Consider the following 12,834-nt stretch of genomic DNA (forward strand, 5'->3'; position numbering starts at 1 on the left):
TTCAGGTCTTGGCAGCCTCTCAGTGACGTCCCGAGTGTGAGCTCCTGGTGGGCAGCAAACTTCTCTGGAGAAATTGTCTGGACGGCAAAGAGCTGCTTCAGCGCCTCCCAGTAAGGAATCTCCAATTGCTAATACCTTGCGTGCTTTCCTAGTGGCACAGGTTCTAATGCGGGTGGGTGGCTCAACTCTGCCGGCTTGACTTTTCCTGGATCCTGTCCGTTACTCCCATGCCCTGAATTCCCCAATCCCGGACTATCATGTCTGCATCCTAGCCCCTCTACCACCTCTGTGAAACCCTCCCCTTGCCTGGCACCAGAGAGAAGGAGCTGTAGCCAGACCAAGCCCAGGGTCGTGCAGATCAAGACAGAAGCAGATGGATGGCGACGCCCCAGAATCAGAGCTGCTTTGAAAATTGTAGTATGCGTGTGTTAAGTAGGGATTGGCCACATCATGTTGTACCTGAATGGTAGAGAGAGGTAGAAGAACCTCATGTAAAACCGCATTCAGGGTGCGCCAATTTGAACGGGACACCTCATGCGCATGAATAAAGCGTTACTCTTGAATTTCTGTACTTTGCATCCCAGCCTCTCTCCTGGCTTGGCACAGGCCAGTTGTGAAGGTTTCCAAACCCCTCCCATGGTTGGAAGGGGCCGCGGGGACAGCCAGCACCCCCCAACTGCCTCAGGACCTGCCGACCTGCCAGTCCCTCCCACACACAGCCCAAGGGTGTCAGGGGCACAGAAATGCCCTCAGACACCCCCCAGAGCTATCTTGCAAGCCTGAGATCTCCTGGCGGCAGAGGGAACTGTGCAGAGACCCTTGTGAAGCAGTATGTCAAGGGCTGTGGCAGGCTTTCAGTGGCCGAACCCCGTCTGCAGGACATCTTGCCCCCAACGCGACTGAGTTCCAGCATGAAGCTTCACAGTGACAGCGCAGAGTGCTAGTTCGGGTGGCTCGTTGATCCAAGGCAGCTGTGAAGGTGTCCACTTCTCCAGAAGGCACATCAGCAGTGTAACACGGGCAGTGAAGGCTTGGGCAGACACTCAGTGACTCGCTGCACCTCTCGCTACACCCTGGGGCGGTGCTTCTGAGAGGAGCTGGCATTTTGCTCTCAGATTGGGCTCGGAGGAGAAGCTCAGAGCCCGGGGCCAGGAGAGACAGACAGCAGAGCTGGCCCCAACTAGGTCTGCTGTGATAAAAGGCAAGAGTTGGTTTTAAAACAGCACGGCCCTCGCAGAGCCCGGAAAAGCCACGTCCCTTGGGCTGATGGGCACCAGGCACCCGTTGGGCTTCTTTAGCACTCAGACACGGGCAGTTCTTTTGACGTGATAACTATCGAAGATCTTCCAAATCTTCTCCCATAGACCATCCTTGGATTTCCACTAGAGGTGTCCCAAAGACAGGGATGAGTGCAGCTCTCCTGCCGCCATGGCTGCTGCCAGGCCACTGCTTCTCAGAAACGTGGCACGGACTGCGCCAGTGCATGCCTGGAATTGGAGGCATCTCAAAAGCTTTCTTTAACCTTGCTGCACGTGTTAAGTCTCCCGTGTTAAAGTGGTGGGAACCCAAGCTTGAGGTGACGAGAGGGTGTGGAGCATGAGTCTCATGCTGGTACAGGAGCCAGAGCCGCCAGAGCCCCGCTCTGCCGTCGTGGCACTTGTCCCCCGTGCAAAGGGCTCCCCACTCGGCCCGCGTCATTCCCACCTCGCTGGGGTCACCCGAGGGCAATGCTATGGCGCTCCCAGGGCTTGCTTTGTGTATGGCCCCCAAGGAAGCCACGTCAGGCTCCCTCCCTGCGGAGCCACCCAGGCAATGTGCCCAGCTGTGGAGGGTGACAAATTATTCCCATTGCCCCAGTGCAGGAGCACAGGCAGGATGGGGAGCCGTAGCTAGAGAATCAGTGAAACCAGAGCCCACCACATCAGCACTCAGCCCCCTGTGCCCGCATTCCCCAAAAAACTGATGCGCACTCACTCAGAGATGCAGCTTTTGTTCAAACACACTCTTTATTGTCAACTTTGCGCAAAGTAGAGCTCCTAGAAGGAAGGGATGCTCTTCAAAGATGCACGGGCAGTCAAGGGGACACAAACCCAGCTCTGTCCGGGAAGACCTCTTTCAGTCTCCGCAGAAGACCAGTCTTGTGAGCCGACCTTGCACTTCCTCAAAGTCATGCAGTGCCTTGGCGTGGGCAGCTGGATCCTGCAGCAGGCACTGGAAGAGGTTGATTGGCTCAGCCGCTTGGAAGGCTGCGGGCAAGACGATGTCCTCAGGCATGTTCTCATTACCAAAGAAGAAGTGGTGCAGGCGTTTTTCCTCCAAGCAGCCGTGCAGGTACCACATGATATCCTGCAGCCGCATCAGGAATTCCCTCCTTCTCCAGCTTGACGGGGGTATGGTGTTCAGGAGGTGCATCACAACCGTTTTGAAGACATCAGAGGAAAAGCCTGTTCCCACCAGGCTACCAGCGCAGAGCTGCAGGCATTTGAGGTGGGAGGTGTCACGCGGGGCCTGCCTGGCCACGTGCCTGAAGAACTTTGCCTCTGCCACATCGTAGGTCTCTGCCCACGTGGTGCTTGGGGTGAAGGCGGCTTCTGCAGTCTGGCTGCTCAGGAAGATGTCCGAGTCGCCTCGCTGCACCCCAAACATCATCTCAATGAAGAGGGATCTCCCGGAGGCGTTTGTCAGCTGCAGCTTGCAGGAGCGGCTGGAAGGCAGCACCTTCATAGTGTAGAGACGCGACTGAGGCATCTCCCGCCAGGCTGACCTCACCAACTTCTGGAACCAGCGGGCAGTCTTCTCGATATCTAGGTAGGAGCCGGTGCAGAGGATGCCTAGGAAGCTCAAAACCTGATTTCTGCCTAGCCCCTCCTCAGGTTGGTGGAGGAAGCACAGCACGTTCTCCATGCCTTGGTCCCTGGTGCAGGTGCACTCCAGCTCCACGCGGACGCAGTTCTTTGCCGGCATCTCCCCCGCAGCGCCCAGCTCCAGGTGGAAGGTGTGCCCCCGGGGGGGCTTCATGGGCACAAGCAGGTGGTAGACAGCATCATGCCCAGCGGGACTCCAACCTTCAAAGGCGCTGCCCACCCCGATGGCTGGCTGCAGCGCCGGGAAGAAACTATTTGACAAGCGTCCTTGTAAGACAGTGAGGAGGTCGCTCGCCAGCTCTTCCACCACCTGTCTCCTGTAGGCCATGCTCTTCACTGACAATCGGATGCGCTTTGTGATAGAATTCAGCAGACACCTCTGATAATCATCAGCATCTTCTTCTTCACTTTCATCCTCCTCCAGCTCTGTGCTGCTGCTGGAGCTCTCCTCTTCATGGCTGATCTCTGGCTGTCGCCTCCTTTTCCGGCGCCACCAGCAGAGCCTGAAGAGCAGGACTGGGACTCCAGCAATCGCCCAGAACTGCCACTGCTGCAAGGCAGCAAAGACGAGGCCTCCCCAGGCAAAGGCTGGCTTCTGGCTCCTCTGCTCCAGGCTCCTCTGCTCCAGCTCCTGCAGCAGCCAAGTCATCTGAGCCATCAGATGCTCCACACGCTGCTGCACATGCTCGCGCATGGCCTCGTCCAGCTCATCGCCAACCATTGGCAGGAGCTGGAAGATGCTTAGCACAAGCAAGGCGAGGACCCTTATTGCAGCCATAGCCTGTAGGAGTAAGGCCTGTGCCCAGCCCAGGGGCCAGTGGCTGGGCCCTCGATGCTGGGTGAGAACCCACCCCGCGGGGGCCGGCATTTCTGCCCCGGCCCTGGTCCAGCCCAGCCTCCCCCCGCCAGCCCACTCACCGCTAGCCCAGGCCGTACTGGGGCAGCGCTGCTGCTGGCGCCTTTTATAGCTGCCCCCCATTGTGACGCATCCCCTGTGGTGTCCCAGGCGACAGAGCGCATCACAGGCCGGCAGCCAGCCCTGCCCTTGGGCACCCCCCACCCCGGCTCAGCGGCAGCGTTTGATGGTCAATGCGACTGTGTTTCGACAAGATTCGATGGCGAGGTGCAATCGGTCATTTACTGCATGGAGGGCAGGGTCAGTCAGAACTGTGAGGGAGAGCCTCCCGTGGAATCAGGAGGTTCAGAGAGGACCCTCCTGCTTTCCAAACTCCTTCTCAGAGAGGAGTCCAGGGGCAGCTGTATCCAGTCCCAGACCTGGTCAAGGGTTTATGTCAAAAGGACTGTATCTTCCCAATCAATCCTTTGTATTGCTTAGCTGAGATCTCAGAGTTTAGCGTGCTGTTAGTCACTTACCCAGGATCTGTTGTGTCAAGGAATCTCTGCATCTCGAGAAGTAATCTTGAGAGGCGTTGCTACTTAAGGGGAGATGCTGCCGTGCAGGAGAATTACAAAGGCTCTTGGGGGGTTGACTGTTTATGGGGGTAAGATGGTTGCCCTGTAGCCCTATTTGCATATTGACCAGAGTACCAGCATTGCTTAAGTTGGTCCTTGGCTATTGTGTTTTTATCTGACTCCCCAAAACCACCTTGGAGCCCCGGATGCCACCATCATGACCAGATGCACCCATTGTGACCACCACAGGTGGTTATTGCTTGGGCAGGGTTATGGGCTATAAAGGTCACGATGGTGCCTGGCGGGGACCACACCATCACAGAAGCAGCCCCAAACCCTTAGCAAACATAAAAAGGGGCATTGTGGCCTGTGGATGCTTTACTTGCTCCTTGAGATCCCATCCTGAGTGATGGAATCGGCTGCCTTGGTGCTGGCCTCTGAGCTTGCGATGGTGGGTGTGCTCTCGGTGCCTTCATGACACTGATGGGTGGGTGGTGGTGCATATCCTGGTGGTGGGATGGGGCCTGTCGATAGCAGGACCTCTGTTCCAACTGTGCCACGGCGAGAGGACACTGCTTCCAAGGAGCCATTTCCCAAGGGTGATGTTGGGGGTGCGGGTGGAGATTTCCCAACGAGCAACTCCCTCTTTGGGGGTTGCAGCTTCTCCATGCTTCTCCAGCTTCTCCATGTCCAGCACGTTCTGTTCTGTGGCACCAACTCCCCAAGGAGTGTCTGGGATGGGCAGATGCTTTGCCTTGATCCCGGTGAACACGTGGAAACACCTCAGCGGTTCCTCTCACTTGGTCCCTGCCCAGCCAGAGCTGCCAGGGAGTTTCTTGGCCCTTGTCAAATCACCACCACAGTCATGACAGTGTGAAGGGAAAGCAGTGCAAAAATCATCTTTGCAGCCGCCACGGTCTTCACCGGCTGCTGTGCTGGGGAGACCATTGCGAGGAGCACGCTGCTGCTGTTGGCAGAGGGCTGCTGCGCGGGCATTTCCCTTTCCTTTCTGTGTCGCCCATTCTCCCCTCTTTTTCCCTGCAGTATGAGGTCAGGGGAATGCCATCAGCTCCCAACAGATCCAGCTTCTCCAACATTGATCCACGATCACAGGAGCCAGCAGCTTTTTCTGTGATCCACAATCACAGAAGCTTGAGCAGCAGCTGTGCAGCCAGGCATTCACCTGTTCAATTTGCCTCCTCCTTCCTGAACCCCTTCCTCTGACTGGGAGGAGAGAGGAGAACACCACCTCTGCTCCTCGTCCTTTGAACATTGCTCCAAGGAACATACAGTCTCTTTGGATGGTTCTAAGTTGCCTCGTCACAGTGTCGTCAGACCCTACATCGTGTAGTAGGAGTGGGTGATAACCTGCAGGGTTCAGGTCTTGGCAGCCTCTCAGTGACGTCCCGAGTGTGAGCTCCTGGTGGGCAGCAAACTTCTCTGGAGAAATTGTCTGGACGGCAAAGAGCTGCTTCAGCGCCTCCCAGTAAGGAATCTCCAATTGCTAATACCTTGCGTGCTTTCCTAGTGGCACAGGTTCTAATGCGGGTGGGTGGCTCAACTCTGCCGGCTTGACTTTTCCTGGATCCTGTCCGTTACTCCCATGCCCTGAATTCCCCAATCCCGGACTATCATGTCTGCATCCTAGCCCCTCTACCACCTCTGTGAAACCCTCCCCTTGCCTGGCACCAGAGAGAAGGAGCTGTAGCCAGACCAAGCCCAGGGTCGTGCAGATCAAGACAGAAGCAGATGGATGGCGACGCCCCAGAATCAGAGCTGCTTTGAAAATTGTAGTATGCGTGTGTTAAGTAGGGATTGGCCACATCATGTTGTACCTGAATGGTAGAGAGAGGTAGAAGAACCTCATGTAAAACCGCATTCAGGGTGCGCCAATTTGAACGGGACACCTCATGCGCATGAATAAAGCGTTACTCTTGAATTTCTGTACTTTGCATCCCAGCCTCTCTCCTGGCTTGGCACAGGCCAGTTGTGAAGGTTTCCAAACCCCTCCCACGGTTGGAAGGGGCCGCGGGGACAGCCAGCACCCCCCAACTGCCTCAGGACCTGCCGACCTGCCAGTCCCTCCCACACACAGCCCAAGGGTGTCAGGGGCACAGAAATGCCCTCAGACACCCCCCAGAGCTATCTTGCAAGCCTGAGATCTCCTGGCGGCAGAGGGAACTGTGCAGAGACCCTTGTGAAGCAGTATGTCAAGGGCTGTGGCAGGCTTTCAGTGGCCGAACCCCGTCTGCAGGACATCTTGCCCCCAACGCGACTGAGTTCCAGCATGAAGCTTCACAGTGACAGCGCAGAGTGCTAGTTCGGGTGGCTCGTTGATCCAAGGCAGCTGTGAAGGTGTCCACTTCTCCAGAAGGCACATCAGCAGTGTAACACGGGCAGTGAAGGCTTGGGCAGACACTCAGTGACTCGCTGCACCACTGGCTACACCCTGGGGCGGTGCTTCTGAGAGGAGCTGGCATTTTGCTCTCAGATTGGGCTCGGAGGAGAAGCTCAGAGCCCGGGGCCAGGAGAGACAGACAGCAGAGCTGGCCCCAACTAGGTCTGCTGTGATAAAAGGCAAGAGTTGGTTTTAAAACAGCACGGCCCTCGCAGAGCCCGGAAAAGCCACGTCCCTTGGGCTGATGGGCACCAGGCACCCGTTGGGCTTCTTTAGCACTCAGACACGGGCAGTTCTTTTGACGTGATAACTATCGAAGATCTTCCAAATCTTCTCCCATAGACCATCCTTGGATTTCCACTAGAGGTGTCCCAAAGACAGGGATGAGTGCAGCTCTCCTGCCGCCATGGCTGCTGCCAGGCCACTGCTTCTCAGAAACGTGGCACGGACTGCGCCAGTGCATGCCTGGAATTGGAGGCATCTCAAAAGCTTTCTTTAACCTTGCTGCACGTGTTAAGTCTCCCGTGTTAAAGTGGTGGGAACCCAAGCTTGAGGTGACGAGAGGGTGTGGAGCATGAGTCTCATGCTGGTACAGGAGCCAGAGCCGCCAGAGCCCCGCTCTGCCGTCGTGGCACTCGTCCCCCGTGCAAAGGGCTCCCCACTCGGCCCGCGTCATTCCCACCTCGCTGGGGTCACCCGAGGGCAATGCTATGGCGCTCCCAGGGCTTGCTTTGTGTATGGCCCCCAAGGAAGCCACGTCAGGCTCCCTCCCTGCGGAGCCACCCAGGCAATGTGCCCAGCTGTGGAGGGTGACAAATTATTCCCATTGCCCCAGTGCAGGAGCACAGGCAGGATGGGGAGCCGTAGCTAGAGAATCAGTGAAACCAGAGCCCACCACATCAGCACTCAGCCCCCTGTGCCCGCATTCCCCAAAAAACTGATGCGCACTCACTCAGAGATGCAGCTTTTGTTCAAACACACTCTTTATTGTCAACTTTGCGCAAAGTAGAGCTCCTAGAAGGAAGGGATGCTCTTCAAAGATGCACGGGCAGTCAAGGGGACACAAACCCAGCTCTGTCCGGGAAGACCTCTTTCAGTCTCCGCAGAAGACCAGTCTTGTGAGCCGACCTTGCACTTCCTCAAAGTCATGCAGTGCCTTGGCGTGGGCAGCTGGATCCTGCAGCAGGCACTGGAAGAGGTTGATTGGCTCAGCCGCTTGGAAGGCTGCGGGCAAGACGATGTCCTCAGGCATGTTCTCATTACCAAAGAAGAAGTGGTGCAGGCGTTTTTCCTCCAAGCAGCCGTGCAGGTACCACATGATATCCTGCAGCCGCATCAGGAATTCCCTCCTTCTCCAGCTTGACGGGGGTATGGTGTTCAGGAGGTGCATCACAACCGTTTTGAAGACATCAGAGGAAAAGCCTGTGCCCACCAGGCTACCAGCGCAGAGCTGCAGGCATTTGAGGTGGGAGGTGTCACGCGGGGCCTGCCTGGCCACGTGCCTGAAGAACTTTGCCTCTGCCACATCGTAGGTCTCTGCCCACGTGGTGCTTGGGGTGAAGGCGGCTTCTGCAGTCTGGCTGCTCAGGAAGATGTCCGAGTCGCCTCGCTGCACCCCAAACATCATCTCAATGAAGAGGGATCTCCCGGAGGCGTTTGTCAGCTGCAGCTTGCAGGAGCGGCTGGAAGGCAGCACCTTCATAGTGTAGAGACGCGACTGAGGCATCTCCCGCCAGGCTGACCTCACCAACTTCTGGAACCAGCGGGCAGTCTTCTCGATATCTAGGTAGGAGCCGGTGCAGAGGATGCCTAGGAAGCTCAAAACCTGATTTCTGCCTAGCCCCTCCTCAGGTTGGTGGAGGAAGCACAGCACGTTCTCCATGCCTTGGTCCCTGGTGCAGGTGCACTCCAGCTCCACGCGGACGCAGTTCTTTGCCGGCATCTCCCCCGCAGCGCCCAGCTCCAGGTGGAAGGTGTGCCCCCGGGGGGGCTTCATGGGCACAAGCAGGTGGTAGACAGCATCATGCCCAGCGGGACTCCAACCTTCAAAGGCGCTGCCCACCCCGATGGCTGGCTGCAGCGCCGGGAAGAAACTATTTGACAAGCGTCCTTGTAAGACAGTGAGGAGGTCGCTCGCCAGCTCTTCCACCACCTGTCTCCTGTAGGCCATGCTCTTCACTGACAATCGGATGCGCTTTGCATAATCCCTGACCATTCGCCCCTCTTCATCAGAATCTCCTCCTTCACACGCTTCCTCCTGCAGCTCTGTGCTGCTGCTGGAGCTCTCCTCTTCATGGCCGATCTCTGGCCGTTGGCTCCTTTTCCGGAGCCACCAGCAGAGCCTGAAGAGCAGGACTGGGACTCCAGCAATCGCCCAGAACTGCCACTGCTGCAAGGCAGCAAAGACCAGGGCTTCCCAAAGCTGCTCCACTCGTGCTCCTGCAGCAGCCGAGTCATCTCCAGGCTCAGCTGCTCCACACGCTGCTGCACGCGCTCGTGCTTGCCATCATCCTGCTCATCGCCGACCATCGGCAGGAGCTGGAAGATGCTTAGCACAAGCAAGGCGAGGACCCTTATTGCAGCCATAGCCTGTAGGAGTAGGGAGAGAAGGGGTTCAGTGGGGCTGGGAGGGAGGGAGGGAGCTGGCGTCAGGGGGAATGGGGACAGGAGCCGCAGGGAGCTGGGGGCAGGTAGGGGAGGGGACGAGGCAGCGGGGAGGCAGCAAGGCCTGTGCCCAGCCCAGGGGCCAGTGGCTGGGCCCTCGATGCTGGGTGAGAACCCACCCCGCGGGGGCCGGCATTTCTGCCCCGGCCCTGGTCCAGCCCAGCCTCCCCCCGGCAGCCCACTCACCGCTAGCCCAGGCCGTACTGGGGCAGCGCTGCTGCTGGCGCCTTTTATAGCTGCCCCCCATTGTGACGCATCCCCTGTGGTGTCCCAGGCGACAGAGCGCATCACAGGCCGGCAGCCAGCCCTGCCCTTGGGCACCCCCCACCCCGGCTCAGCGGCAGCGTTTGATGGTCAATGCGACTGTGTTTCGACAAGATTCGATGGCGAGGTGCAATCGGTCATTTACTGCATGGAGGGCAGGGTCAGTCAGAACTGTGAGGGAGAGCCTCCCGTGGAATCAGGAGGTTCAGAGAGGACCCTCCTGCTTTCCAAACTCCTTCTCAGAGAGGAGTCCAGGGGCAGCTGTATCCAGTCCCAGACCTGGTCAAGGGTTTATGTCAAAAGGACTGTATCTTCCCAATCAATCCTTTGTATCGCTTAGCTGAGATTTCAGAGTTTAGCGTGCTGTTCGTCACTAACCCAGGATCTGTTGTGTCAAGGAATCTCTGCATCTCGAGAAGTAATCTTGAGAGGCGTTGCTACTTAAGGGGAGATGCTGCCGTGCAGGAGAATTACAAAGGCTCTTGGGGGGTTGACTGTTTATGGGGGTAAGATGGTTGCCCTGTAGCCCTATTTGCATATTGACCAGAGTACCAGCATTGCTTAAGTTGGTCCTTGGCTATTGTGTTTTTATCTGACTCCCCAAAACCACCTTGGAGCCCCGGATGCCACCATCATGACCAGATGCACCCATTGTGACCACCACAGGTGGTTATTGCTTGGGCAGGGTTATGGGCTATAAAGGTCACGATGGTGCCTGGCGGGGACCACACCATCACAGAAGCAGCCCCAAACCCTTAGCAAACATAAAAAGGGGCATTGTGGCCTGTGGATGCTTTACTTGCTCCTTGAGATCCCATCCTGAGTGATGGAATCGGCTGCCTTGGTGCTGGCCTCTGAGCTTGCGATGGTGGGTGTGCTCTCGGTGCCTTCATGACACTGATGGGTGGGTGGTGGTGCATATCCTGGTGGTGGGATGGGGCCTGTCGATAGCAGGACCTCTGTTCCAACTGTGCCACGGCGAGAGGACACTGCTTCCAAGGAGCCATTTCCCAAGGGTGATGTTGGGGGTGCGGGTGGAGATTTCCCAACGAGCAACTCCCTCTTTGGGGGTTGCAGCTTCTCCATGCTTCTCCAGCTTCTCCATGTCCAGCACGTTCTGTTCTGTGGCACCAACTCCCCAAGGAGTGTCTGGGATGGGCAGATGCTTTGCCTTGATCCCGGTGAACACGTGGAAACACCTCAGCGGTTCCTCTCACTTGGTCCCTGCCCAGCCAGAGCTGCCAGGGAGTTTCTTGGCCCTTGTCAAATCACCACCACAGTCATGACAGTGTGAAGGGAAAGCAGTGCAAAAATCATCTTTGCAGCCGCCACGGTCTTCACCGGCTGCTGTGCTGGGGAGACCATTGCGAGGAGCACGCTGCTGCTGTTGGCAGAGGGCTGCTGCGCGGGCATTTCCCTTTCCTTTCTGTGTCGCCCATTCTCCCCTCTTTTTCCCTGCAGTATGAGGTCAGGGGAATGCCATCAGCTCCCAACAGATCCAGCTTCTCCAACATTGATCCACGATCACAGGAGCCAGCAGCTTTTTCTGTGATCCACAATCACAGAAGCTTGAGCAGCAGCTGTGCAGCCAGGCATTCACCTGTTCAATTTGCCTCCTCCTTCCTGAACCCCTTCCTCTGACTGGGAGGAGAGAGGAGAACACCACCTCTGCTCCTCGTCCTTTGAACATTGCTCCAAGGAACATACAGTCTCTTTGGATGGTTCTAAGTTGCCTCGTCACAGTGTCGTCAGACCCTACATCGTGTAGTAGGAGTGGGTGATAACCTGCAGGGTTCAGGTCTTGGCAGCCTCTCAGTGACGTCCCGAGTGTGAGCTCCTGGTGGGCAGCAAACTTCTCTGGAGAAATTGTCTGGACGGCAAAGAGCTGCTTCAGCGCCTCCCAGTAAGGAATCTCCAATTGCTAATACCTTGCGTGCTTTCCTAGTGGCACAGGTTCTAATGCGGGTGGGTGGCTCAACTCTGCCGGCTTGACTTTTCCTGGATCCTGTCCGTTACTCCCATGCCCTGAATTCCCCAATCCCGGACTATCATGTCTGCATCCTAGCCCCTCTACCACCTCTGTGAAACCCTCCCCTTGCCTGGCACCAGAGAGAAGGAGCTGTAGCCAGACCAAGCCCAGGGTCGTGCAGATCAAGACAGAAGCAGATGGATGGCGACGCCCCAGAATCAGAGCTGCTTTGAAAATTGTAGTATGCGTGTGTTAAGTAGGGATTGGCCACATCATGTTGTACCTGAATGGTAGAGAGAGGTAGAAGAACCTCATGTAAAACCGCATTCAGGGTGCGCCAATTTGAACGGGACACCTCATGCGCATGAATAAAGCGTTACTCTTGAATTTCTGTACTTTGCATCCCAGCCTCTCTCCTGGCTTGGCACAGGCCAGTTGTGAAGGTTTCCAAACCCCTCCCACGGTTGGAAGGGGCCGCGGGGACAGCCAGCACCCCCCAACTGCCTCAGGACCTGCCGACCTGCCAGTCCCTCCCACACACAGCCCAAGGGTGTCAGGGGCACAGAAATGCCCTCAGACACCCCCCAGAGCTATCTTGCAAGCCTGAGATCTCCTGGCGGCAGAGGGAACTGTGCAGAGACCCTTGTGAAGCAGTATGTCAAGGGCTGTGGCAGGCTTTCAGTGGCCGAACCCCGTCTGCGGGACATCTTGCCCCCAACGCGACTGAGTTCCAGCATGAAGCTTCACAGTGACAGCGCAGAGTGCTAGTTCGGGTGGCTCGTTGATCCAAGGCAGCTGTGAAGGTGTCCACTTCTCCAGAAGGCACATCAGCAGTGTAACACGGGCAGTGAAGGCTTGGGCAGACACTCAGTGACTCACTGCACCTCTCGCTACACCCTGGGGCGGTGCTTCTGAGAGGAGCTGGCATTTTGCTCTCAGATTGGGCTCGGAGGAGAAGCTCAGAGCCCGGGGCCAGGAGAGACAGACAGCAGAGCTGGCCCCAACTAGGTCTGCTGTGATAAAAGGCAAGAGTTGGTTTTAAAACAGCACGGCCCTCGCAGAGCCCGGAAAAGCCACGTCCCTTGGGCTGATGGGCACCAGGCACCCGTTGGGCTTCTTTAGCACTCAGACACGGGCAGTTCTTTTGACGTGATAACTATCGAAGATCTTCCAAATCTTCTCCCATAGACCGTCCTTGGATTTCCACTAGAGGTGTCCCAAAGACAGGGATGAGTGCAGCTCTCCTGCCGCCATGGCTGCTG

General features: G+C 57.0%; 1 protein-coding gene and 1 pseudogene across 1 annotated transcript; both read right to left on the reverse strand.

Moving 5' to 3' along the window:
- Nucleotides 1-2,104: 2,104 nt before the first annotated feature.
- Nucleotides 2,105-3,642, reverse strand: LOC141743196 (inositol 1,4,5-trisphosphate receptor-interacting protein-like 1). Its single transcript, XM_074586925.1, has one exon. The coding sequence runs from the start codon at nt 3,640-3,642 to the stop codon at nt 2,116-2,118; it is 1,527 nt and encodes a 508-aa protein (XP_074443026.1). The 3' UTR covers nt 2,105-2,115.
- Nucleotides 3,643-7,757: 4,115 nt separating this feature from the next.
- LOC141743197 (inositol 1,4,5-trisphosphate receptor-interacting protein-like 1) lies at nt 7,758-9,261 on the reverse strand (annotated as a pseudogene).
- Nucleotides 9,262-12,834: the final 3,573 nt, after the last annotated feature.

Source organism: Larus michahellis, chromosome 4, assembly GCF_964199755.1.
Source record: "Larus michahellis chromosome 4, bLarMic1.1, whole genome shotgun sequence".
NCBI classification, from domain to species: Eukaryota; Metazoa; Chordata; class Aves; order Charadriiformes; family Laridae; genus Larus; species Larus michahellis.